Source organism: Lathamus discolor, chromosome Z (assembly GCF_037157495.1).
Source record: "Lathamus discolor isolate bLatDis1 chromosome Z, bLatDis1.hap1, whole genome shotgun sequence".
Taxonomy (NCBI): domain Eukaryota; kingdom Metazoa; phylum Chordata; class Aves; order Psittaciformes; family Psittacidae; genus Lathamus; species Lathamus discolor.
The window spans coordinates 55,514,517-55,542,179 of record NC_088909.1 but is presented as its reverse complement, the minus strand read 5'-3'; the positions used below and the strand labels follow the sequence as shown (position 1 = coordinate 55,542,179).

The 27,663-nt window shown below is 42.9% G+C and overlaps 1 protein-coding gene across 3 annotated transcripts in view; it reads left to right on the top strand.

Moving 5' to 3' along the window:
- ECPAS (Ecm29 proteasome adaptor and scaffold) overlaps positions 1-27,512 on the top strand; it is a 69,969-nt gene extending 42,457 nt beyond the window's left edge. For 2 of the 3 annotated variants that reach the window (XM_065663608.1, XM_065663607.1), the window contains exons 24-49: positions 1,236-1,359; positions 2,233-2,378; positions 3,456-3,510; positions 4,255-4,369; positions 5,308-5,373; positions 5,622-5,739; positions 7,615-7,782; positions 8,516-8,595; positions 9,212-9,317; positions 9,873-9,920; positions 11,125-11,246; positions 12,583-12,733; positions 14,403-14,468; positions 16,320-16,409; positions 16,922-16,988; positions 17,715-17,806; positions 17,910-17,976; positions 18,208-18,399; positions 19,210-19,418; positions 19,926-19,969; positions 20,515-20,707; positions 21,389-21,533; positions 22,162-22,267; positions 22,401-22,489; positions 23,822-23,893; positions 24,676-27,512. In XM_065663608.1, coding sequence (XP_065519680.1) covers positions 1,236-1,359; positions 2,233-2,378; positions 3,456-3,510; positions 4,255-4,369; positions 5,308-5,373; positions 5,622-5,739; positions 7,615-7,782; positions 8,516-8,595; positions 9,212-9,317; positions 9,873-9,920; positions 11,125-11,246; positions 12,583-12,733; positions 14,403-14,468; positions 16,320-16,409; positions 16,922-16,988; positions 17,715-17,806; positions 17,910-17,976; positions 18,208-18,399; positions 19,210-19,418; positions 19,926-19,969; positions 20,515-20,707; positions 21,389-21,533; positions 22,162-22,267; positions 22,401-22,489; positions 23,822-23,893; positions 24,676-24,815 — 2,871 coding nt within the window. In that variant the 3' untranslated portion in view covers positions 24,816-27,512. The remainder of the gene's footprint in view (positions 1-1,235; positions 1,360-2,232; positions 2,379-3,455; positions 3,511-4,254; positions 4,370-5,307; positions 5,374-5,621; positions 5,740-7,614; positions 7,783-8,515; positions 8,596-9,211; positions 9,318-9,872; positions 9,921-11,124; positions 11,247-12,582; positions 12,734-14,402; positions 14,469-16,319; positions 16,410-16,921; positions 16,989-17,714; positions 17,807-17,909; positions 17,977-18,207; positions 18,400-19,209; positions 19,419-19,925; positions 19,970-20,514; positions 20,708-21,388; positions 21,534-22,161; positions 22,268-22,400; positions 22,490-23,821; positions 23,894-24,675) is intronic. The other variant, XM_065663609.1, reaches the window with a different exon arrangement.
- Positions 27,513-27,663: the final 151 nt, after the last annotated feature.

The following is a 27,663-nucleotide window of genomic DNA, read 5'->3' as shown; positions in this document are numbered from 1 at the left end:
ACTAATGAAGCCATAGGTTTGTACTTTAGCCTTCAAAAGTACCCTAAAAGTAGATAATATATCTTCTCTTTTATCTGAACTGCATCAACTGATACAACTTGCTTGCATTATGAGCTTTGTTTATAGGAAAACATGTATCTGTTGCCAGTCTAAATACATCAGTTTAGTGTACTGGTTTCATGGTGCTTCAGAGCTCCTATACATGCTATAATATACCAGACAGCAAAATTAAACAGTCAAGGAGCTTTTCAGGGTTCTTAATTTTCAGGTTTTTTGACCTTTCTTCCTTGTTCATACTAACATAGGGTTCAGTATTGTCGAAGCAGCTGTTGAGTATCAGACAGGCTGGCTTTGCTGAGTACTCCAATTCTATGTGCTCGAACAAGCAAGAATAGTAAGAACATTGTTCGCACAAACATGAAATGATGTTTCTAAGTGCTGTGTTTATCTCCTGTAACTGCTTAGGGACTTTACATCTTCCTTTATAAAATACATATTTGGAAAAAAACCCCAGCAAAACAACAAACCAAGCCAAACCCAAACAATGTATCTTAGATTAAAGGAAGCTAAAGGCTTACTTCTCAAAATGCCTGTGCATTTTGTGCCCAGAGAGTAAGGAAAACAATCTAGTAGGCACCAAGCAGGTACAGAAATCTGTTCTTATGACTCGAGATTCATAAATAATGACAAAAAAAGTGGCAGAGTTCAGCACATTTTGTTTCTGAGAGCTTAGAGAACAGAGGAAGAAGACAGAGAAGTAAAGCAAAGTATTGGCTAAATTATTTTAATGTGAATAACAGATTTGTGCATCTCTTATTAATGATCAACCTCTGGATGGAACTTCAGGAGAATCTTTTACTACTGCACACTATAGCAAAGCTGCAGTAGTTTTTGTTGATGCCTGGCAGTCTTGTTCTAATTTTGTTTTATTTTCATCCTGTCTCTAATTCTTTCTGTGCTGTGCTCTGCTAAGTTGAACTTCTGCAGAGACTAGCAAATGCTCTGTAGGAGATAACGCTTGAAGTGTGGAAATTCTAGCTCTTAACCGTTCCTTTTGGAGAGTCTGACGCTGGATAAGTTTCCTTATCAATCTCAATGGGTGTGAGTTGCCACATAGTCTCAGCAGTTCACCAAAAGTGTACTGGGACTGGGAGAGAGACTGTGGTTCTGTGGAGTACATGACGAAAGTTTTGCTGTGTGTTCAGGGCTGTCAGTAAGGCCCTTGTGTTTTTCAGGCCAAACAAATAGAACTGCAGTTCACCGTTGGCGAAGCTATTACCAGTGCTGCTGTAGGGACAAGCTCGGTAGCTGCACGTGATGCATGGACAGTCACAGAGGAGGAATATATCCCTCCTTCAGGTAGGCTTTCCTAACAGAGGGATGGGTTGAGGAACATAGAATCTCACAGTTATGGTCTAACACTGAGCTTCATAACTTTTATTTCTGTGGTGGTTGATTTTATAACCGTAGAAGTAAGAGATATTTTGTGTTTGTTCATGCTGGTTATATACAGGTCATTTCACCTCTTCAAGTCCCATTTGCTCAGAGGTTAGAAGACTTTATTTCATGTGCTGTTTACATGTGCTGTTAAATAGCTTCTTCAAATCTAATTCATGCCACTTGACACTAAATTTCTTCTATTATTTCATTTTGGTTTGCCCTGTTGGGTTAGTTTCAGGTTTAACATACATAAATCTTTCAGAATATTGTTTTGAAGCCTGCACTGGGAAATAGGGTTATGACATTAAATTGCAAGCCTTTCCAACAACTTGGAGTTATATGATTCAGTGACATATCAGCCTCAGACCTGCACACAGGTTTTTTAATGTTGTGAGAGTGGTTTTAGATCTCTTTAAGTGTGCACAAAACTCAGCATGTACACAACAGGGTAGAAACTGAACCTTGCCACTGCTCCAGAAGTTTGAAGTTCTAACGGAAAGAACACTAAGCCTTAGGCAGCATGAACTGGCAGCCTCTTTTTGGCCACAGGCTCTGAAATGCTTTTATGAAGGGTTAGGAGGGCTCTATTCAGGGTTTCTGTTAGTGGAAATACTTTCTTAGTGACTCCAGTTAACGCTTTTCATAAATAAGCAGAGATTGAGGTGTCATCTGGGTACTCATGGGCTAGCTAGATTTTTTCATTGCCGCTGCACATTATGTTGGAAGTAAAGATGAGTGTGTCTGATTCTCAAAGCTCCCCTTTTTCCTTCCACCTTTCTTCTTTTCATATAGATTTGAAAGGGAATGATGTGGTTCCCTGGGTCCTAGACCTTATTTTGAACAAGCACATAATCAGCCCCAACCCACACATTAGGCAGGCAGCTTGCATCTGGCTTCTGTCAATGGTGAAGAAGCTGAGCACACACAAAGCAATTAAGGTAAGAAATATGCCCTTTCCTGACGCTGACTCCCTTGTCCCTGTTTTTGCCTCTCGCTTGCTTTCTCTCCTTTCATTCCACTTCACTTCCATTGTCTTTTTTTTCCCTAGTGCTGATGCAGTCCTTACTGAGATTTTTTGAGACATGGCTTATCTTTTGTCACTAGGAGAACATACTAACTGGCAGATGAATTGAGGCTTTTTGACACCTTTGTAAATTTCTGACCTGGCACTGAGTGAGCATAGTGTAAACGGCTTTTGTAAGGTGAAGGAGCAGGACATCTTCTCTTGTGGAGGAGAGGTTGGGGTCTGTGCAGTCCTTAGGATTTATTTTTGGAGATGTTAAAAGGAGGTCGTCTAGGAGGTGAAGAATTTCTGGACTCATTTGTTTCGGAGTTTATCACAACTTTGGTACAAAGGAGCAGCTGTTGTGTGATTCATGTACTGTGTATTTTTGGTGTGCTTGGAGAACCTAATATTTAGGGTGCTTGTCTATAATGAGAGAATGTGAAAGATCTATACAAGGACTTAATAAAGCCTTCCCAGCCAAAATGTTCTCTCCCTGCATAGAGGTACTACGGACTGTGGTGGGACCATGTAGCCATCTTGTGCTCTTCAGGTAAAGAGCTTTGGGACAGTAGGTGCTTTGCAATTGTAAGCTGTTATATGTAAAACCTTGTTGCATATTATACTCATCTAAATAATGGACCTTGTGGGAGTTGGCCAGATCCGCTAGTCTGGGGATGAAGAAAAGTGTCCTCATGCAGAGGATAGCCCCGTCTTGCTGCAAGCCAGATTTACGATGCATTACTGACACGTATTAGGCAAGGAAAATAAAATATGTTTACTAATGGCATGGTAGTTGTAAAAAGGTGCTGGAAAAATAACTTGCCTTCTATTAATGTCAGTCAGGCTGCTGCTTACCTGTCTGGGAAGGAAGGCAGTTCTTGTAGGTGTAGCTCAAATAGGCAGTTCCACTGATACAGTAGTCTCTGTTTATCTGTTAGGAACTTGAGACCAGACAAAGGATCCAAAACCTGAGATAAAAATAATAATGTCCTTTTTTCTCATCTTACAGTCTCATCTCAAGGATATTCAAAGTGCATTTGTTTCAATTCTGTCAGATAGTGATGGTAAGTGCTATCACATGTTAAGGGTTGTGTCTTTTCATGGGTGTTTAACAGGATGGAGGGAATCTTTGAACTGCCAGAAAGTCTGGCAGATGACTGAAGAAACATCCCATTTCTAATGTAATAGGAATGATTTCTAGTCATTGCATATAGAGATAAGAAGCAGTTTTTTCTGTGCTTTGCTAACCAAGTACATCTTTTTCTGCATTTACTCTTCAAACTGTAATAGCAGAAAAACGTTAATTGATTGTTCTATTCTACTTTGGACAGTAGGATGTGTATTGCAGAGTTCTGCATGGACAGGAGCTCTAAGCCCTCTTTAAGCTAGCAGATTTCGGTTTGTAGGTCTTCCCGTGGCTACTACTGGAAAGGGAGGTAGCTGGCAGCCTATCCAGAGCTCACTGAAGTTGGAGAGAGAGAGAAGTTGGAGAGTTCACTAACTTTGCTGAACTTCAGGGGCCAGCAGCATGTCAGAATACTTTGAGCTCTTGGAATTCTCTCTGCTCTTTCAAAACCTGCAATGACAATATTAGCGTGAAGATGTCACCTAGTTCAGAACAAATTGTTGCTTCAGAATGTAAAGCATGTGTCTTGCCAGACTTGATCTGCGCTAAAATGGAAACCTGTGAACTGCAGCAGAGAGCTGTTTTTGCTAGATCATGATTTTGGTTGAATCTTGTTTTTGAAATTTGTGTGTTACTTAATTACATGCTTATCGTTAATTTTACCTTGTAAAATCTCTTGCAGAGCTTAGTCAAGATGTTGCTTCAAAAGGTCTTGGGCTGATATATGAACTAGGAAGTGAAGAGGATCAGCAAGAGCTAGTCACCACACTTGTTGATACCCTTATGACAGGGAAAAGGTACAGTGAGCTCAGAATAAAGTGAGAATATTCTGAGCAGTATGTTTGAAGGGAACAAAACTTGCCTCTCGTGTGAAAAGACATGTTTTGAGGCGAAGGGCATGTCAATATCCATGTATTCCTAGTGGGTCAAACTCAGACATTTTTTTCTTAATTCATCTTAGAGTTGTTGTCATTGAAGTCATTCTGGTTTCTTTCCATTTAACAAAGCTTCAAAGTCATTCAGTCCTGATTCAAATCAGTTGGGGTTTCGTTGGATTTCCAGAAGGAAATTGTGTAATTGCAAAGGACAATGCATGATGTAAATGTTGCAGAATTGGAAACTTGCTTGTGTCTGGAATGTACCTTTTGCTGGGGAAGTGTGAGTGGTCACTTGTTAGTTTTAGTGTGAAAAAATGCTGGTCTTCCAGGAGTCCTGGCAAGAATTCTGTTCTGTTGGTCAGTGCTGAAAATGCTCTTTAACAGCCTGTTCCATCTAACCTGGTATGTCACTGTAAGTGACATAACCCAGGTTGGGAGTGTTGGGATCCAGTGGTGGTAAACAGGAAGAGTTAAGATGGATGGAAATTGTGTGTATATATATATATATATTATATATATATATATATAATTTTTTTTTTTTTTAACATTTTCATTTGAAGGTAGAAATTTGCTGGGCAGAAAAAAAAAAGACATCATTCAGTGTTTTGACTTTTTACCTCCTAACTGCTCAGCAAAGCCCTCACTTTCTGCAGCATATGTTTAATGTTACACATGATGCAGGTTAATGAGGTTCCGTATAATTTGTGTAGCTTTGCACACGTATATGTTTTCTGTGTGATTGGAACTGGAAGAATGGGAAGTTACTGAAGTAATAAAGGAAAACAAACGACCTGTAGCATGCAGTCCATTAAAGGGTAATTTTTGGTAAAGCTAATACTGGACCTCTTTTCTACCAGAGCCAAACATGAGATGACTGGAGAAACTGTGGTGTTTCAGGGTGGCCTGAGCAAAACCCCAGATGGGTAAGTTTACTGATGGTCTCAATGGCAATCACGTAATCAGTGCTGAATCAATATTCCCTTGCTTACAAATCTACTTCCTGAGCTTTTTGTTCCTCCTTGTTCTCTGAGTTACCGTAACTATTTTCTGGTAGTACAGATAGGGTATTCACTTCTCTCTGCTTTAGGCTGTGAGTTGACTATAAATTTACCTATTATGGCATTTGTGTAGCTAAAAATATTGATACTGATTTTCCTTCTGCGTTCCAAAGTCAAGGCCTTTCTACCTACAAGGAGCTTTGTTCACTGGCTAGTGATCTCAATCAACCAGACTTGGTGTACAAATTCATGAATCTGGCCAACCATCATGCCATGTGGAATTCTCGAAAGGTAATTTGCTGCTTTCATACCATTTACATTCCCACTATGAACTCCAGAAACAATAACTGCCTTTCTCTAGCTCTGGTTGTATGACATATGGATAATTGTACAGGGAAGACATTTGTTGATGCTTTGATATGAGGTCCAATGCAAATTTACCTGCCTGAAGAACAAATTTAGGATTACTTGAAATTCTTAAAACATAGGTATCGCAGGGTTCATATCATCCTGCATTCCCCTCTAAATCAGCTGTGATCCTTCCTTTTGCGTGCAGTTGGGAGCCAGATCTTGGTGTGTTCAAACAGTGAGATAACATTTTCAAAGCTGGATGAATTTGCAGATGCCAGAATGACTTTTTTATGTAAAAAGGAAGAGCAGAATTATTCAGGAGCAAGTTGCAAAAAAACCAATTGACAATATACAAGTTTAATCATTGTTGTCAAAGCATTCTTTTTTAAGTCAAGTTTGATATTTTAGAGCTATAGGGACCTTTAGCGAAGCCAGAATACTCTTGGATCCATATCCTGCTTAAAAAAGTATCATCATAAACTTCAAGATTTAAGTACACTTTTCAGAGCTTTAACTTGAGGGTTATTTCATTAGCTTTACATAAGCATGGAAAAGTTTTCTTCCAGGAAGCAGGCAGAGCACCTTTCATGTGCTTTCATGCAGAAGACTCTGGTAGCTGCATCTACTGTATTGCACCTTTTGTGCTCTTTCATGCTTGCTGACTTACGTTTTGAGTCTCTGGAAACACCACTTGATGCAAAAACACCCCAGCATTAACTTTCATCCAGTGTTTGACGAGTCGATATGTCTCTCAAGGCTTGCCTCTCTTTGCACTGGCACTTGAGATGCACAGGAGCACAGTTAGGCTCTTGATCCTCACCAGCTTGGATGAGTCAAGAAATTTGACTCAGAGACTGAGAAGGCTGAGCTTCAGAATTTGAGTTTGCAGAATCATTTAAGTTGGAGGGGCATCTGGAAGTCTGTGCTTCAAACCTCCTTACAAGAGTGAGTCAGAGCAATCTGTTCTTCTTTCCAATCTGCAAATCATCACCTTGCAGATGATGCCTCCCTTTTCTTTATACTTTCTGCAGCCCCTTGCTCCTCACAGCAGTGGTTCTAACTGAGGGTGTGTCTTTATTACTCTTCCTTTTTCAGATTAACCCAGACAGCACATCATGTCCTGTGAAATCCTTAGGGTGGGGTTTTGAGTGGCAGCCTTTGACACTGCAAAGCAGGAAGCACAAAATCATTAGGCACTCACTGCACTGGTCTGTATTGAGCAATTTAGTTTTGGGCTATCCTGCATCAGTTCCACTGTGTTAGATTTGAGAGTGGAATTGAGAGTGGTGAAGAAAGAAAGAGGGTGGAAGAATATTTGAGTTTCATTATAGACAGAGGCAAAATTATAATCCCCAGAATTTTCAGGTTGTAGAGATAAAGTGGAGTTGTTTTATTTTTAGTTTCTCAGTTCCTGAATTAATCTAATCATAGGTGCAGCAGAGTTGTAGAGAAGCAGTGGCCCACACTCACCAGTCTTTCCCAGAAAGAATCTCTTTTGGAAAAACATATTCAAATCTTCATAATTTTAGTTCTCCACCACCACCTTTTGCAAACAAGGTCAGTCAGTATCTTGAAACAAAAGCTGGAGAGAAGGAGCTTTAGTACTAATATGTCGACTACTGAGTGTGATTGTATGCTTAAGATCAGTATGGTACTGTAGCACTGATGGGGGACTGATCCTGGTGACATTTTAGTAATTTTGATTTGGTCTGAATCTGAACTGTGTCTGTCAATTTGCCTCTGGTGATGGTATGCTCAGAAGCAATGACTGAACGAGTGAGCATTGTTTCAGCAAATACTCTCTTGTCATTTCAGGGAGCAGCCTTTGGTTTTAATGTGATAGCTGCCAAGGCTGGAGAGCAACTGGCTCCATTTTTGCCCCAGCTTCTCCCCCGGCTATACCGTTACCAGTTTGACCCCAACCTGGGCATTCGACAGGCAATGACCAGCATTTGGAATGCCTTGGTCACCGACAAGACGATGGTGAGTGAGCAGCAAAGTGCAGAATGGTGGGTTTGCTGCTAGCTAGCAGCGTCTCGAAGATCCTCATGGAACAGTTGTGTCTTGTAAAAGGAAGGGGCTATGCAGGAAGGGGTGAGGGTCCTGCAGAGAAAGAGGTGCTTAAATCCACAAATGAGCTGGAGGGTGCACAGAGGAGGTTGCTCCTATATATGAAAGGATAATCACAGACCTTGTTTGTGCAGCCTACGATAAAATCTATGATTTACTTGAAGTGTAGTCTTCCACACTTGGATATTGTTTTCATATTTTTTATGAGAAGCTCTTCAGGAATTCTTATGGCCTGAGATGCCCTTCCTAGAGCAAGAGCATCTAAATATGATTCCTCAGTTTTTAAGTGGGAGGAAGCCCATGGGAAGCAGTTTCTCTGAGACAGGTTTCAGGGATAAATGATTTTTGTGAGATGCCATTGGTGCTTGCTGCTGCATCTAAACAGTTCGGTTGATAAAGGACTGAGGGACTTCCTCTTTTCTTGTCATGTCTGTCACATTAAGCCCTCAAGCAATGCAGGAAAGGGCATGTCTAAAGCAAAGTCAGAGTAAGTTTGCATGGGGTCAGATCTGAGAATTATTAATTCATCTTCTGTGGCTACAAGCAGGTGTACTGTTCAAAAGAAACTTTTTTCTTCTTCACGGTACAGGACAAGGATGCATCGTCCATGCTTGTTTCATTATTTTGCCTTTTTTTTTAATAATAGGTTGATAAGTACATGAAGGAAATTCTTGAGGATTTGATCTGTAACCTAACCAGCAGTCTGTGGAGGATCAGGGAGTCCAGGTATTACTAGAAAAAGTAACATATTTTTCTTTGAACTCTGTTATTGCATGTGGCTTGAGCGTGATACTAAACAGCATTTGCTGCAGGAGGAGTTCTCTGGTCACAAAGTTCTTGCCTGTCCTTGGACCTGAAATATTGCTCAATATTAGAAAACCTTGGCTGTATACATACTTGGCAGCAGGATGCCAGTCTATATCCCGTTTTTATTAAATTGTTTTTTTTGTTTTTAATGGTTTGTAGCTATACTGTGTTGAAAACTTTCCATTTTAATTTCGGTCCTAGATTTTAGGCCATTTTGGTTTGGTTTTGTCCTTTGCTCACAGAAAAGCATCTGGAACAATTTTGTAATTGGAATGTTTGCGACAGCAGTTTCCACCACAGCAGCCTTTCTCACTTGCTGTCACTCATGTCAGATTTCACCTGACGGGCTGAACCTTTTTTTTGTCTACTAAAGGAGGCATTATTATGATGGTGTACATTTAGGCATGGGGAAAATAAGGAATGTGAAACAGTTCTCAAATTTTTTTAATGGTTTGGTTATACATATGAACATATCTGTGTATATGCCTATAGCAAATAAGTACACCAAGTACTACATAGGTACTCTTGTTCACAGCTGTCTGGCGCTGAATGACTTACTAAGAGGAAGATCTTTGGATGACATTATAGACAAGCTTCCAGAGATCTGGGAAATACTATTCAGAGTGCAAGATGACATTAAGGTAATGGAACTGATAATTGAAAAGGAATCTTCAACAGAAAGTACAGTGACCAAGCTTTAAGATGTTTAAAGAGAGATTCTCTGAGAAGTCAAGTTGAAGCCAATGGGAGTTTTGGGGATTAAACAGACAAGTAATTTGGCAGTTAAAATTTCCATGCCACCTTGGAAATTCTTCATGTATTTTAAGTGTTGGTTTTCATTCCTGCTGTGCTTATTCTTGATGGCTCAGCATTTTTCCCGGATATGAAAGAATTTCTGAATATTTACTTAACTCCTGAGTATAGAAACATTTATTTTGTGCTGCATGTGTGCTTAAATGACTTGCATATATGAAGTCAGAGCCCTCAGCTCCTTCCAGGTTTGAGCTGTGTTAATGTATTTGTCACTGAGTATACCAGATACTCAGATGGACCAGATTCAAAATTTTTTGTGGAAAATACTATGTTATGTATTAGCCATGGGTATAACCTTGTCAGTATGAGTGAAATGAATTAATATGAGTTGTTGTGGAGAAGTTTTCAAAATAGCAACAATGGATTGTTGACTTGTTTTTTAGGAAACTGTGCGAAAGGCAGCAGATCTCGCCCTAAAAACTTTAAGCAAGGTAAAACTCGTCATCATTTGCACATGGAGACGTGTATGGTTTTGATGTTAGGTAATGATTCACTATCATATTCACAGGAGTGACCTGTTTACCATAGGCTGTTGTTTTGAAAAGACCTCCAATATGAAGTGTAGTTATGATAAACAGAACAGCCCCCTAGGAAGCAGTCATAATAAGCTTGACCATATCCTGTTCTGTACTTTTTATGATGCTGCTTGAGGATAATGCAATGTTAAGTCTTAAACAACCAAAGGAGGGATATAATGAACTGTGGCTTTCCCTCTGTCCTTTTTGTCCCCCTGGGGGTGGTATTCAAGGAAATTTCATACAACTCCAAGTCCAGCTGATGTGGTTGACCAAGCCCAGTGGAACCTTACTGGTGTGAAACAAAGTAATCCACTTTGGACTTCACACTCTGATGCTGTGACAGATTTTTTTTAGTGTAGTATATGTATTACTTAGTATTTTGTTTGGTATTCCTTTCACAAAGTCAGATCAGTGGAAATAAATCGTAAAAGCTGTGTGTGAAATCACACGTGCAGTGTGAGATTTCAATGGCACAAGTTGTGATCTTGTACCAAAATGTTGCAATTGCAGAATTTCTTGTGACCTGGATCTTGCTTTTCTGCCTAGTGGAATGTTTGAATCTATGTGGCTGAGAGGCTGTCCCTTAACTGAGAGGTCATTTGATCTGTCTCATCATCCGGATACACATCAAGGCCTGTTAGGTTCTGAATTTGGCTTTTCTGGAAGCTAACTCTAGCTGAAACTCCTTTTATGGATGTGACTTGGCTTAAGTACCTCTTGGACAAGAGAATGAAAGTGTAACAGAGCCTTTGTTTGGCTTTGATAACATAGGAAGTTCCACGTTAACATCAGGAAGAACTTCTTTACTGTAAGAGTGACAGAGCACTGGAACAGGTTGCCCAGGGGGGTTGTGGAGTCTCCTACACTGGAGATATTCAAGGCCCGCCTGGACAAGTTCCTGTGTGATGTACTGTAGGTTACCCTGCTCTTGCAGGGGGGTTGGACTAGATGATCTTTTTAGGTCCCTTCCAACCCTTGGGATTCTGTGATTCTGTGATTCTGTGAGCAGTTGCTGTAGTTGCCATTGACTTCCTCTGTCTGAAGGAAAAGGTGCTTTAATGTAATCTGAGCAGGAGGTTTGTACATGCTTCCAACGTGGATTCTCACCTGTCCTCAGGTCTGTGTGAAAATGTGTGAGCCCTCCAAAGGAGCAGCGGGTCAGAAGACGATAGCTGTATTACTCCCTTGCCTCCTAGACAAAGGAATAGTAAGCACAGTGGCTGAAGTCCGATCTCTCAGGTTAGTTTTACATCATGTAAGTTCCCTGGGGGTTGTATCATGATTTCATGGAATATTGGAATCATAAAATGGTTCAGGTTTGAAAGGACTTCCCATATCGTCTGGTTCCAACCCCCTGCCATAGGCAGGAGCACCTTCCACTAGACCAGGTCGCTCCAAGCCCTGTCCAGCCTGGCTGTGAACAGCCACAGCATTTTTGGGCAACTTGTGCCAGTGTCTCATGACCCTCACAGTTGTCCCAGAGAGACCCAGCTTATTCGCTCGAGTTGCAGAATGTTCTGCGTGTTTGAAGTGACAAGTTTCTCCTCAGGACTACTTTCCTGCTGAGTCCTTTTCTCACTGAGTTCAAACAGTAGCCTCAAGAGCTCTACCCATCTTTTGAGAGTATCTGGCCTCTCTGCAAATGCCCAGATTCAGTTCCCAGCAGGAAGTTCTTTTCTCCCTGTACAACTGGCAAACTGATCTGCAAGCAGTTTGCTGTGCTGGAGACTTGTCTTCAGGACTAGCATATGTCTTCTGCTCGTAGACAAAAAATCTCATGGTAGCTCTTGAAACAGTCGGGTCTTATTTCACAACTGATTGTGAGTAATGACAGCTCACATCGCAGAGGCGAGTGCACTTGGTCATGCTGTTCAAATACTTTTTATGTCTTGTAAGGGTTCAGTGTCCCTTGATGTGTAGACATTTCGTATGCCTGTCACTTTGTAACCTTGTTTAGTCCTTCATTTGTGTGAAAGACAGGCTGGAAAATTCAGACCTGATGTGTGGCTGGTATTTGCAAAAGTAATTTTCTTTTATTGAACATGATTATCCAGTAAGGTTAGAAAGTTCCTAACACGTTATAGTAAATACTTCTTGAATTTTTTAATCCCTTTTGAAGATACGAAAACCGTTTGTCAAAATGCAGCCTGAGAGATGTGGTGAGTCTGAAACTGACACATGGTATTTGAACAGATCATTGTAATTTGTTTTTCTTGGGCAGAGATAGTAGATATCTCTAGGGTGACTTTGCCCAGAGCTTCTTTAAAGCATGCCAGATGTGTTAATTCTTCTTACATCTGTCTGTGGTACTGCCTCTTTGCCCATTCCTTTCATGATATCCTGACCAAAGTAAGCAGTCTCTCTGCAAATCTCTCATCAGTTGGAAGCTCAGGGCTAGGATATTATTTTGCTTAAGCAGAAAAATACACAGATTTTCGTTTGCAGGTAGATTTATATTGGTGTATCTGATATTTGTATTGGCCTTTTTGTTGGTACTGGATTAGAGTAGATCAGAGAGGTTTCTCAGGTAAGTCTGTGTGTTTCTATGTTGACCTTCCCTTTGATCTGTTTCCAGCATTAACACTCTTGTGAAGATCAGTAAAAGTGCTGGGTCTATGCTGAAACCTCATGCACCAAAACTTATCCCAGCTCTACTGGAATCCTTGAGTGTACTGGAGCCTCAAGTCCTCAATTATTTGAGTCTTTGTGCAACAGAGCAGGAGAAAGTAAGTGCAATTGCTATGGGAAAGTATCAATAGAACAGAGATGACAATGATTTAAGCTTCTTATTCTTGACTCCATCACTAGGCATATCAAGGATGAGGGGGTCATTAAGAACAGCCAACATGGTTTTATGAGGGGGAAGTCATGTATGACCAACCTTATAGCCTTCTATGAGGAAGTGACTAGGTGGAGGGATGATGGTAGAGCGGTAGATGTAGTTTTTCTTGATTTCAGTAAGGCATTTGATACTGTCTCCCACAGCATCCTCATAGATAAGCTAAGGAAGTGTGGGCTTGACGATCAAGTAGTGAGGTGGATCGAGAACTGGTTGAGAGGAAGAAGGCAGAGAGTTGTGGTCAATGGCGCAGAATCTAGCTGGAGGTCTGTGACTAGTGGAGTTCCTCAGGGGTCGGTGCTGGGACCGGTGCTGTTTAATATTTTCATCAATGACCTGGATGAGGGAACTGAGTGCACCCTCAGCAAGTTTGCTGATGACACAAAACTGGGAGGAGTGGCTGACACACCAGAGGACTGTGCTGCCATTCAGCGAGACCTGGACAGGCTGGAGAGTTGGGCGGGGAGAAACTTGATGAAATTTAACAAGGGCAAGTGTAGAGTCTTGCATCTGGGGAAGAACAACCCCATGTACCAGTACAGGTTGGGGGTTGACCTGCTGGAAAGTAGTGAAGGGGAAAGGGACCTGGGGGTCCTGGTGGATAGGAGGATGACCATGAGCCAGCAATGTGCTCTTGTGGCCAAGAAGGCAAATGGCATCTTAGGGTGCATTAGAAAGGGAGTGGTTAGTAGGTCAAGAGAGGTTCTCCTCCCCCTCTACTCAGCCTTGGTGAGGCCGCATCTGGAATATTGTGTCCAGTTCTGGGCCCCTCAATTCAAGAAGGACAGGGAATTGCTTGAAGGAGTCCAGCGCAGAGCCACAAAGATGATTAAGGGAGTGGAACATCTCCCTTATGAGGAGAGGCTGAGGGAGCTGGGTCTCTTTAGCTTGGAGAAGAGGAGACTGAGGGGTGACCTCATCAATGTTTACAAATATGTAAAGGGTAGGTGTCAGGATGATGGAGCTAGGCTTTTTTCAGTGATATCCAGTGATAGGACAAGGGGCAATGGGTGTAAACTGGAGCATAGGAAGTTCCACGTTAACATCAGGAAGAACTTCTTTACTGTAAGAGTGACAGAGCACTGGAACAGGTTGCCCAGGGGGGTTGTGGAGTCTCCTACACTGGAGATATTCAAGGCCCGCCTGGACAAGTTCCTGTGTGATGTACTGTAGGTTACCCTGCTCTTGCAGGGGGGTTGGACTAGATGATCTTTTTAGGTCCCTTCCAACCCTTGGGATTCTGTGATTCTGTGATTCTGTGATTCATTTGGTAAACAGAAAAATAGCAGATTTGGTTGAGGGGTGTTCAAAGGTAAAAAGAGAAACAACTAGTAAGTTACTAATAAAGTTTGGTCATTGGAATATGGCTGGACAAATGTGGGGGTTAGTTTTTTGTTTGTCTTTCTGTTTGTTGTTTTTTTTAAGGTTTGTGAGGTTTTTTTTATTCACTAAACCACCACGTTTCAAAAAATGTTTTCATGTTGAGTTTACACTTGATTCTGGGTTTTCAAACCCCTCCTCCTTTTCTTTTTTTTTCTTTTTTTTTTTATCTCCAGACTGCAATGGATAGTGCCAGACTTAATGCTGTCAAGTCATCTCCCATGATGGAAACCATTAACATGGTAAGTACTTGATTGAGAAGGCTTCCACTGTAAGGTATGTTGCAGGATAAGAATATGAATCAAAGGGAAGCTTTGCAGAATACCTCTTCAGGGTTCATTTTATTGTCACATCTGCATGTGGATGGCTGTCCACCTTCTTTTTCATGTGCTGGCTTATTTCATCCCAATGCCACAAATTGTTCCTCATATCAGTTGTGAATAATCTTGGCTCCATTTGGAGTCAGATGGGCTGTTTCTACACCCATAGACCTGCCTGCCTTGATGAAAGGGACATCTTTCAAGTGTTTTAATTTGGATAGGGTCTCAGTTGGTTCTGGATTATGCTGGCTGCTATTTCTCTTCTCTGGCCCTCAGTTCCACAATCAGCTTCTCACCTGCACCTCCAACTGTGATAGTTGTTGTTCTTAAGGCATATATTGCTGTCCAGCCCTTGCCTCATGGTGTCTTAAGATAATCCCTACCTAGGCCTTGCTAATGTTTTGATGGGGGAGATACAAGAAATGCTGATATCACTGAAAGCACTGTCAGTAGCTGATGTTTTGGCACCAGGGTTTCCAGCTGCTGGAGGAGAAGTTGCTGATGCCCAGACAGTGTGCTGTAGTGTTTGTCTTGGCAGAGCTCCTTGGCCTCTGTAAGAGCCTGTCCCTTCCAGAAGAAAAGGCCGCTCTTTTCTGCCGAGGCACTGCTCACAGCCGGGGCATGCAAGCAGACAGGGGGTGCAAGCACTATTAAGATATGCATAGTCATCAGAACTATTCTTTGTTTCCTGTGCTTATGGAAAAGTAACAGCATCAAGTCTTGTACATAACAGCATGTGAAGCTGGGTCTGGTGTCAGGTGGGGTGCTCTATAAATAGTGTGTAAAGCAGCTGGGAATGAAAGGATCTGTGTAAAAGTGTACTCACTGCCATCCCGCAGGCTACTGCGGCTGCTGCTGTCCCTCCGCCAGACCATGGCTCTCCCCAGCCAGCCCCGGGGCAGTTGTGCAGCCCTGATCAGTGCTTGGGATCTCTTAAGAGAGTGGAATGATTGTATGGCTTTCCTGGAGTAGTGTGAAGATACCCTGATTTATGACTAACCTTGTATCTATTGCTCTATATTCTGGGGCTGGCTGGGACATTATAAAGGATTATTCCTTCCACCGCACTGGTGCAGGAGAGGAAAGTGACAGCTGATGGGATGTCTGAAGCTCTGAGAGGGTTACTTTCAGTTATTATGTGATCCTTGCATTTGCTAGAGGATGGATCTCCCCTCTGCAGACAGTGTGCTACAGAGAGTGCTGGCAATATGAAGCTTTGTGTTTTGCCCAGTGTCATGGGAGTTAGAAATGATACCAGTATGGTACCAGTAACACTCCTGTTGTACCTTTGTCATTTATACCATTTGTTTTGTCTTGACCTGTTTAAAAACTGTTCTAACTAGATTCATTTAATTACCTAGTTTGGATATGTTATTTCTTCAGGATTTCAGACAGTTGTGGAAATACTGGATTTGTCCTGAGATGTTTACACCTTTACATCTCTTTCCCTCCCCAAAGGGAGTTCTTGCTAGTGTGTTACTTTCAGCTTTCTAAACAGTTGGAGTGTGGGGAAGCATCAGTTCTAGTAAATAGTAATTTTAGCAGGGTCATCTCAGCACAGAAGTGGCACAAAAGAATCTATGTGGTGAAAGCCAATTTGTGGTGCCTTTTTCCCACTGTACAGCAAACTCTCACGATTCAGCTAAAGACCTTCAGCTAAAGGCAGGCCTCAGCTGGAAGTAGACCAGCTTCAGTCTGCCACTATTACCTTTCTTTTCTCTCCCCGCTTCCACCACCCTTTTCCCCACTCCCTGGTCCCTTGCCTTTCTCTAGAGCTTGCAGTATTTGGATGTTTCTGTCCTGGGTGAGCTGGTTCCTCGGCTGTGTGAACTGATCAAAAGCGGAGTAGGCCTTGGCACAAAGGTATGTCTGTGATTTCAGTACTCCATTTGGAAACAGAGAAGGAAACACAAGCAGTATCAACGTAAATATGCTTCTTTTGACTCTCTCTTAAAGCAACAGCTTGGGATTGTGCTGAAGTCTTTTTACATCTGAGTCTCAAGCCACCTACATTGCTGCCAGACTTGTAATTTTCTGAGTATGTGCTGCCTTAACCTCCCCTGGGCTAAATAGCTGTTGTGCTCTGTAACACTTGAGTGCAGAGGGTTGTTCTTGGTCCCTGTATATATTCCAGGACCATCTATCCTGAGTGTAGGTCCTGATAACCTTTTTACTTCTTAATTCAATTCTTGTAATTCATTTGTTGCAGACCATTTTTCTGCTTCCACTGTTGGCTCCCAGCTTATCAGGGCAGAGGCGTTGTGGGCCTAGGTCATGTCATAAGAATGCATATAACACTGCAGAAAGTATCAACAGAAATAGCCAGGGGCTAATACTATTCTCTCTCACCTTTATTTTCCCTTGCAATCTTCCAGGGAGGCTGTGCCAGTGTAATCGTGTCTTTAACCACACAGTGTCCTCAGGATTTAGCACCTTATTCAGGTGAGGTTTGTTTCTGGTGTCAGGTTTTAAAGGTACTTTGTTGTTGCTGTTCTGTAGGTATTATTTCCTCCTTACTGGACCTTGATTTTATCATGTGAATGGCCTTTACCTGTGTATTTTCCTCAGAGAGCTGTTCGCAGTTGCAGTTTGTATGAGACTGGCATGCTGGGGGTAGGTCCTTTGGAAGTTAAGTACCTCACCAAGTTGGGAGAAGCAGCGAGGTATTTGAGGGAATTCTCTAGGGCCCAGCAGGAACAAACAGAATTTTCTCTAGAGTTTCTTGGAGCCGACAAACAATGCAATGCTATCAATAAGCACTTGTTTCTTCAACTTGGGCTATGGGGGTACCATAAGTAGGGACTTTGCTTCCTTGGGTCTCTTGTCTTTTTACAATTTATTGTGATTCAGTAATAGAAAGGAAGTCACCTTTCTGTTGCAAAACAGAAAGCAAGTTGACAGCACAATGAGCTGGGGTGCTTGCATAAAGGAACATTACCAGTCAAAGTGTGCAGTTTGCAGCTTTCAAAACACTAATTTCTTCGGAGTTTTGCTATATTACACTGTGCGCTTGTTTAAACATAAGGACTAATAGACCTATAACCCCACAAACATGTGATGAGGAAAAATGCCTAAACTCATTCAGTCTAATGAAATGCAGGCTATTGTAATTCTTGCCACAGCAATAAAAATAGGATACTTATGATAAAATGAAATCTCTTCCAACAGGCAAACTTATGAGTGCTTTGCTTAGTGGCCTGACAGATCGCAACAGCGTGATACAGAAGTCTTTTGCCTTTGCTATGGGGCACCTAGTCCGGGTGAGTTGGGGTTTAAGGCAGTTTTAAGTTTAATTTTGTCTTTTTGTTGTTGGCTGGGCTTTTCTAAAGTGTTGGAGTAATTTAAGTCACTTCCTTGTTACAGACTTCCCGAGACACTAGCACTGAGAAGCTGCTGCACAAACTCAGCAGTTGGTACATGGAGAAGGAAGGTATGTTGCTTTGGGGGTGTTCAGTTACAGAATACAGTGCAGAAAGGTTCCTGGTGATAGCAAAAGCTGGTAAAGAAACATTTCTGTATTGTGATGCTGTTTCACTGGCTGAGTAATTCCCATGTGTCATTATACAATATTGTGCAACCCTCTGCTTCCCAAGAAGCCGACCAAGCTGTTAAAGGAAATCCTGCTTCCCAGTAATAATGTGTGACTGTTTTGCTCCTTCAGAGCCAGTTTACAGGACAGGCTGTGCTTTAACCGTGCATTCTATGGGACGCTACAGTCCAGATGTAGTCAAGAGCCATGCCAAACATGTGCTGCCATTGGCTTTTCTTGGCATGCATGAGGTTCCTGATGAAGAGAAAGGAGAGAAAGAGAATTCCACTCTGTGGACTGAAGTATGGCAGGAAAATGTACCTGGTAAGTTGTTTTAAGAGTAGTAAAAGCTTTCTGGGAAGCATGGGGCAAGAAATATGCTTTCTGGGAATCCATTTTGGGAATATAGAATTCTCATGGCAAAAGATTTGGGTGGTCTGTTTCCATTTTCTTTCTTGCTAAAGATGTCATGTATGAATTTCAGCAGGTTAGCTTCTCTGTGGCTATTTAAAATAATTAGAGAGGGGTGATTGCTGAGGATACACAGACACAGTAAGGAGAAATATTCCAAGACTGTGAAGCACTGAATGTCACTGTAACATGTCCCTGATTGTGGTGCAGAGAGCTGGACAGCTTTGGAAATCTTGATGCCAGCCTTTAAGGGTTGCTCTGCACACCCTGAAGTGACAGAGGCTTTGGCCTGTGTCTCAGATTGGAGATCCATGTGGAGGTGCCTGTGGCTTTAACCTCAGTGAATGAATCTGAGCTAAAGAAGGGCTATTTTGCCATACTTCATGTCTGTAGAAGGAGATCTGGATGCATGGTGAGATGGTTCCTTTTCTGACCTGATTCTTGGATCTGGACCCTCAGTCACCAGATTACTTTTCAGGTGTCTGGGAATGGAACTGGGATGAATTCCTCACCCCATTGCCTGAAGCAGGCCTGGGTGATACATTTCATCCACCCGTTTACCCCAAAATAAAAAAAAAACCCTAAACCTGTAACTGCCTTTTCTGCCTTCCCAACCCCCCAGACACCCCCCCCCCCAAACAAAAAAAAAATAAAAAAAGGAAAAAAAGATCAGGTTTTTGTTTCTTTCATGGCACAGTTACAGTTTTCCTGTTTGACATGCAGGTACACAGGGTGGCATCAGGCTGTACATGCAGGAGTTGATAACCATTACCCAGAAAGCTCTGCAGTCCCAGTCCTGGAAGATGAAAGCCCAGGGAGCAGCAGCAATGGCATCAATTGCCAAGCAGACAGGCTCCCTTGTACCGCCACATCTCGGCATAGTGCTGTCAGCACTGCTGCAAGGCCTGCCAGGGAGAACCTGGACTGGGAAGGTAAGAAAGGAAGTGGCACCTCATGGGTCACTGAGCACCAGCATGCAGCCCTTGAGCCAGGACACATAACATTCTGTGCTGCAGAGCAGCATGTACACATGCTTAGGAACTCTGGCTTAGGAGGTCTGCCTTTTGCCCTGAATTCATTCAGCAGATACAAAAATGACAGGGAAAACAAGTATGTGGTGTTCAGATTGCTTTAGGATTTGGATTCCACTTAAGTTTGTTTCCTCTGTGCCATATTCTAGCCTTGAGGTATTCTAGCTTCTGCTCAGAGGTGCTGCAAGGCAATTTTCCTCTGCCAATTCAGTGCAGATGGAATGCCAAGTCCTCTGCAGCCTCTACAGCAGGAGTGGCAGGAAGGAAACACTTTTTCTCTATGGTCGTGTCATAGAAATATTCCCCTACCACTTCTCGCAGCAGAGTACAAAGTTTTCCCCTGCGCAGCAGGACTGTGCCATTTGGTTGCATGGCATTTCTCAGTGGTGTCTGTTTTATTCATTGCAGGAGGAGCTGTTAAAGGCCATTGCCAGTGTCGTCTCTGCATGCAAGTAAGTGGTACTCTCAAGATCTGGGATCTCAAAAAGGGGGTTGTTGCACAGTGTGGCCTGTGTGGTGCTAAGGAGACTGGAAATTTGTGAACACCATCGTTATCTCCCATCAGCTCAGGAGGAGTCTGCTCCATTTGCCAATCTGTGGGTCACTGGTGAATGCTGAGAGGGGCAAGTGGTGCTTCAGAGAGACCTGCAGAGATAAATGGTTGATTTAGGGCAAAGAAGAGGATGTTGAGAGGTGAGAATTGCTAAAAGGAAAGAAGAGGCTAAGGGGAAGGATAGACACGTTAAAGGGTAAAAGAGAGGAAGAGGCAGAAGAAGATGAAAGGCAGGGAAGTGTGTTGGAAGCATGTGAGTGAAGACAAAGAAATGAGGGAGGACAGGGTAAGAGCGAAGAAGAGGATCAGACTGTAACCTCAGTTACAGCTGTCGGTAGGCACCCGTGTGCCTAGACACAAGAACTGCCTCCTAGGTGTGGGAAAAGCATTGTTTGGGAGGGGATTCCTGTGGGTCTGATAGTTTGTGTGTGCCTTGTACTCCAGTGCAGAGCTACAGAAGTCAGTGCCTGGCCAGCCAACCATCAGTGATATTGTCCAGGCTGTCCTGAAAGAATGTCGGAAAGAAAACCTGAAGTATAAGATGGTGGCACTGCGCTGTGCAGCTGGGGTGCTGCAGGCAACAAAGGAAGACCGGTTCCAGGAGCTGGCAGATATCGTCTTCCCCATGATAAAGAAGGTGACAGTTCAGCTTGCTGAGTTTTCCCTCTTTCAAAGCTAAACACCCAAGTGGTGATGACAGTCTGGCTGATGCTTGGATGCACGCTAGGTTTCTGGCCAGAATGCTGATGATGTGAGGAATACCCCACACTCAGCCAGATTCTTGGCAGGGCTGAATAAATACCAGACTGCCGGTGAGCCCCTGGGGGGTTGCACCTGCGTGGCCCATATTATGAATTGGCCCAACTGCTCTCTAGGCAGAGTCTTCCCAGCACTGCCCCTATCCTGCCCATGGAACTAGATGATCTTAAGGTCCTTTCCAACCCTAACTGTTCTGTGATACAGCATTAAAAGTTAATTCCTGGCTGCTCTGCAGGCAACAAGAGACTCCTAGGAAGTTGTGTAGAGTGCTGCTGTTTAGTATCAGCAGTACTCTGCAGCTCTTCAAGAGGCACTTGAATAGCACAGGCAGATGTTTGGGTGCAAGGCCACAGAGCCTGCTGTGCACTTCTGCAGGCTGCCAGTATCACCAGAGCTACCGGTGGCCAAGGGGGCCTGTGCTTCATCTATGTGGAGGCACTGTCTGGATTCAAGGACTGGCATGCACAGACTGCAAGGGAAGACTGAATGGCACTGAAGTGTGTGGCTGACCTTCCCTCATCCTTCTGTCTATCATACCTTCCCCCCATACCGTCTGCAGAACTCTCTTGAGAGCATGGGCACGGGTTTACCAAAGCATGATGAAGAGGACGAGGAGACAAGGGAGAAAGAAGTGCAGGTGGAGTCACTGATCTGTGCCTTCGAGACCCTGGGCAAAGCCTGGCCGAGGAGCCCAGAGACACAGCGTAAGTCAGCTAATGGTGTGCAGAGCAGACTTTCTTGGCTCAAACTGTTTCTTCTTGAAGTTGAAAGGGGGAGGCGGGAGAGACCTGGGGATCATGCAGAGGGAGTGAGGAGGCTTTTGAGAAGGTGCAGTATCTCACTGCCTGCAGCTCTCAAGATCAGTGGGAAAGCTGCCCCAGCAGCCTTCACACAGAATGGCCCATACTTGAGGAAATCCTTCACTGTTTTAAATCCACTCACCAAACTGTTCTGAGTTTTTGAAAACACACAGGGTGCCTAAGGTGGCTTGGCTAATCAAAAGCTGCCTAATGCTGCTCCTTACATTTATGTTTGCATCAAAGTTGGTACATGGCGAAGGAACTGGGTATGCATGAAAAAAGCACACGGTTGCTTTCATTAGAATGCCAAAGTGTGTGATGCAGCTGTTTTACCTTCCAGTGCTCATGATGAGTGTTGATGTGGTGAAGATTTTCAGGGTCACTTGTTACAGAGCATTGACTTGGTTATACGCAGTGACTAGCTTGATGTCACTTGAAGATGAGCACAAGGAATGCCTGGGAGACAGAACAGGAAGTGTTTTCCTTCTGCCTTTCCTTGTGGTAACACAGTGACATCCTTATTTCTCTGTAGGCTGCTATCGCCAAGACTTTTGCAAGTTAATGTGTGACCGTCTGAAACTCAGCACATGGAAAGTGCAGCTCGGAGTGCTACAAGCCATGAATGCCTACTTTAAAGGGTAATTCTCCTTTCTGCATTCCACTTTGATGTTTCTTTTTTTTGTTGCTTTAAACTGTTTAATGAAATTGAGGATGACAGTGGATTCTCGGGAAGTCGAGCAGACTTCTGACAGTGATTTTTGCATTTGACAGGCTATTGCTGTTTGATAAGGAACACTTAGACCCTGTGGCTTTGACAGAAATACTGTTGGAAACCTGTTCATCTATCACCCATTCTTTAGGTAAATGGACATTTCCTGGTTTGTGGTTGATGATGAATTGCTTGTCAGTTGGGGGTTGACTGGTAGTGGAACTGCAGAGTAAGCGTAAGCTGTGAGAGATAAAATTTTGCTCTTCCTTGCACTTTGTGGCAATTCTGATGTTGCAGTACCTGTTCAAGACAGTACTGTGCAGGATGCTGTGCAGAGGGAAGTAAACTGCTCAGGTGCAGGAGAGCTTTGAAAGGGTAGGGGGGAGGCAGACAGCAGACTGTGCAGCCTCTCAGGAGTGCAAATCAGAAATGTAGTGATTTCTTCCATGCAGAAGGTGAACCCTACCAAATCAAGCTGTTGCTGATGTGGGGAAACGAGTTTTTCTCCTCCACAGTTCAGACTTCTTGCATGCGTATGCATTGGAGACGCCCAAAAGTTTCTTGGGCAGTGCGTGAAGCTGCAAGGTTTTGAGGCAGTTTGTGCTCTCCCTGAGTAGAGCACCCACTGGTGATATGAGTGCTACCTGTAATGTCATGTTGACAGCCATGGAACCCTTTAGGACTTTGGTAGCGTTCCCACTGGTCCTGTGACTGTAACCCTAAGTCTTCTTATACCTGCATTGTGGCTCTGGTTTCTTGTATGCCTGAAGGCAGCACCTACTTCAGAGCTTGCTGCCAATCTACTGACCCATTTGCAGAAAATTTCTCTCAACTATCAGTCCTTCTGAAATGAGACTTACTCAAATGAGATTTTAGCTCAGGACAGCCAATAATTTTTTGTGACAAGCTTATGCTTGATGGCATAGGGCTTATGTATGCTCGCTTAATCATAGAATCGTAGAATAGTTAGGGTTGGAAAGGACCTTAAGGTCATCCAGTTCCAACCCCCCTGCCATGGGCAGGGACACCTCACACTAAACCATGTCACTCTGTCCAGCCTGGCCTTGAACACCGCCAGGGGTGGAGCATTCACAACTTAAATCTGGATGGTTTATAGCCATTACAACTTGCCAAAAAGACAGTCTGTTATGCACAGAAGTTGTCTGTGATCACATTGCAGCTATGCCAGTGTTGTTCCTTTTCAACATGTGTAAGGAATAGTAGTGCTGTGGTAATGGGAGAGGCCATGTACAAAGTCTAGTTTGACTTGTCAGCCTCTAGTCAGTCATTTTCTGCCATTCAAATGCATCTAAGTGAGCAGTGCAGACAGCCAGCACAAATGAGCTCAGTGAGCTGTGCTAATAAATGTTTTTTAGAGACTGCAGTGGTGAGTGCTCTTTGTGCTCTTTGTACAGTTAGTGTGCCTTTGGTTCTCAATGTGGTTGTGTTTTTTTTGTTACCGCTTGTTTTTTCAATCCCTTAGAAAACAAAAGCTACACGTCCATAAGAACAGAAGCTTTGTCTGTGATAGAACTGCTGCTCACCAAACTGCAAGGTGAGATGCTTTGCTCGCCAGCTGGGAGTGCTGCTGTTTGGTAAACAAGGCACCTGGCTGTGTGGCCTGGAACCCTGGGGAGATGCTGCTACCTTCTGCTTGCAGCGCTGTGTGATTCTGGGGCAGTTGGGACCTGGGAGTCCTGTGCTTGGTGACTTCAGAATCTTCGAGAACTTAAGTAACTGTGGATAAAGCCAAAGTCTAAAGTACTCCAGGGATACTCCTTGGATGAGGAAAATGTCCAACAAGGAGCATCCTAGAGAGCACACAGGACAGTTTTTAGTCAGATTATGTTACATGCAAGCACCATAGAGGGGAGAGCTCCTGTCTGTGCAGAAGCAGAATTTTTACCCTCCTGGCACCAAGTTTAGTTCCTCGTTATTTAGGATTTAAGCCTTGCAGAATTTACTTCAGCAAATGAGTCACTTAGGTCTCAAGGTCATGTGTGTCTGCAGCTGTTCTGTTCAATGTTTCCTTTGGATTTCCGTTACACACTTTGTTTCCTTTATTCTAGCAGAAATCTTCTTACATTACATAAAGGAACTGTTAATTGGGAAACATTTGATTCTTCAGGTCCTTGTTTTCACATTTTACAGGATTAGACAATCCAGCCTAGTCTAACTGGGCATGACTCCCTGTGCCGGAGGCAGCATGTGTACTGGAGTTGAATTTGGAAGTGCTGAAGCAGTCAGTCACTCTTCCAGCCTATCTGGGGATGGAGGTAACCTTTTGGTTTTTGGCATTCTGGTATTCATGTCCAGTGTCTGTCTTTATCTACACAGAAACTCAACAGTGGGAAAGCCTGACACCAGAAAGCACAGAGCACCTCATTCGTTCGTTGTCTACGATGGCATCAGATAGCAGACCCGAGCTGCAAGAGAAGGCATTTATATTGAAGAAAACACTTGAAAGTCTTGACTAAGCTGTAAAACACAAACTACAAAGTGCCATGTAAAACAAAAACAAAAGAGTGCAGTGGTCTGAAAACCAAGTGGGGAAAATGAAGTTTATTCTGTAGCATGCATCATTCCTGGCCAAAATCAAAAATGCCTTAAATTCTTTTCCCCATTAGTGTTATTTTTACTCTCTAAGCTGATGGTTGGTTGTTTATCAGTAAATACCTCTTATGATCTGCCCTAGAATGTTTTTAAGTGTGCAACATAAAAATAGTTGAGGGCAAGATTTTGTTTTTCTTTTAAATCGGCAAAAGAATGTTGCTCAGATCCCCTTTGTCCTTCAGAGGAATTGTTGAAAAACCACCAGCACAGGCAGTGAAAAGCATATTTGATTCTCACTTACGTCATGTGTGGTGATCTGTTACCTGGTGTCTAAACAGTAAATCTCTGGGACTCTGCAGCAGAGCTGGTGTTTGTTATCTATAAAGAATTCAATTCTTCCCCTGATGAAGCCTGTGTTAAGCTCTGGTGGCTTCATCTGACACCCACCTCTGCTTCTCCTGCTCGCTTCTCCCTTGCAGCCCATTGTCTGTGAGTTATGAAAGGCAGAGTACTGTTAACTTCTCTCCTTCCTCTTTCTCTGACCTCAATGTGGATTGACCAAGACTATGCCTTCCCCAGCTGGCAACCTCGGCCTCCCTGACTTTAAATGAGAACTTGTTTCCTCAAAGGATGCACAAGAGAGCACTTTACTGAGCTGTGTGGGATGAAGTTGGGCCTAGTTGGTACCCAGATGGAACACTGCTCTTCTCAAAATTGTTTTGCATGGACACTCCAGCTGCAGGATAAAAAAACAAAAAAAAAGGCAGTCTTTTCTAGATGTTTTTGAAGAGTGTATGGAGTTTGCAATGACAGTTTTTTAATAGTGGTAGTGTTGTTTTATTCCCTTCCTGTTTGTAACCCTGTTCTTGCTTTGGAAACCTGTAACAATTTAGACTTGTCAATATTTGTAAGAAATTGAATCATCTGTCATTTCTCAGCAGCCCAAGTCATGCTGGTTGCTAGCAAATACCTTTTAATTTGCACTTAAGAAGAAAGATTATATCTGTATTAACATGGAGTAAAATTGCTATATGATGGTGTGGCCATGCTGCCTGTCTCCTTTTATTTTAAGTATTTTATTTTGCCCTTCTCGGAGAAAAGACAAACCTGGCCACTATAGCAACAGACCTTTAATAGTGTAAAGTTAGCACTGCACCGTAATCTGACCAGTATGTGTACAGCTTCTTGGGGATAAATGCTTTGCTGATGGTGAAATAAAATCATTAGTGTGGGCAATATCGTGTTGATGGCTTTCAGCAAAGGAAAGCTTCGCTTCTTGTAGTCTGCAGCTCCTTTCAGATCTGATCTGTCACGGAGAGGACTGTTCAGATGACGTCACATTTCCTCCGTGCCCACATACTCAGAATCAGGTATGCAGTACCTACTTTTCCCTCAGGTGCCACTTCCCATTCAGAGTTTTCTGGTACTGTAACAGTCTTCTTGTCTGACTTGCTCTCCACAGAAAGGGAGGAGTGCAACTCATGCACGCCTGGTAGGAAAATGGCAGCAGGAAATGTGCAGAGGTGTCCCACTGTGGCTCTCGTGTAGCAGAAACCTCAGCGAGCACTATTGCATTGTACACTAAAACTGGTCAGTGGGCAACTCCATGGTGCTGGGAGCTGGTGCTATAACAAACATTTTAATTTACACCTTGTTGCAGGGAGCTGCTCTTTGTTTACCTGTAGTTTGAACTATTGAGCACAGTGTACATTTTAAACTTTTATTGGGCAAGTCACTTTGCAGTATCTATCTTTAAAAACTTGCTTACCATGACATGTGGGGTCATGAGTGCTCATTCTTTTTGTATTAGATAAATATTACCAGTGATGCTTTGCTGTAGCAGTTCATTGTCTGACTTGGTTTTTTTTGTATTGGTGAGTGACAGTAACAGGAAAGGAAGAGCCTCCACATCTCTGGTATTTTGAGTGGTCACTGTGGACTGGAGTATTCAGAGGCAATGCCTAGTATGGTCAGATGACCATAAGCAGAATAACTAATTGTTGTCAATAGCAACCTGAATTTCTCTATTGGGGATTTACGCTAGAGGGAAGAGCGTATTCTAGGAACTGTACAAACAGCTGGATTGACAGCTCTGGCCAAGAGCATTTAGGAAGGTTAGAGATGACACCACACTCTCTGGATCACAAAGCAATATGTCTTTCTTGTGATTACAGAACAGATGCAGAGCTCCTCTCTAAAGCATGTGCCTATACACAAAACCTACCTGTACAAAAGTTAATTCAGTCAGAGGTTTGATATCTACCCCCCTCACATTTGTAAACTTGACAGGATAAAAAAAATAAATAGATGTGGCCTTCCTAGAGTTTTTCCTCTAAAAGTGATTGCACTATGTAAAACACACTGTACATTGCCCACTGCGGGCATTTCTTGTGCTGCTGCAATGCTTTGTATACCTGGAGTGCAGTGTGCGGACCCGACCTCTGGCACTCGCTGTTGCTTAAATGGATGTATATTGAGAAAAGTTTTCTAATGTTGCAAGATCTCCATAAAATTCACTGCAATCTGTACTGTCGAAGTATGTGAATGATTGACTGAAAGAAAACCCTCCTGCTTACCAAAAAGGTGAAATTAAATAAAAGCTGCATGACTTGTTCCTGGAAGTGACTGGTACTGGTTTTTCGCCCAGTATGAGTATTTTACAGTATCCTTGTGTTCCTCATTGTGTTCTGCTCCACCCTGACCTACCCTCCCTCAGGCCGCTTGCCTAAAGATGCGGTGATGGGGTTAAGCTGACTAAGGGGAGATTTAGGT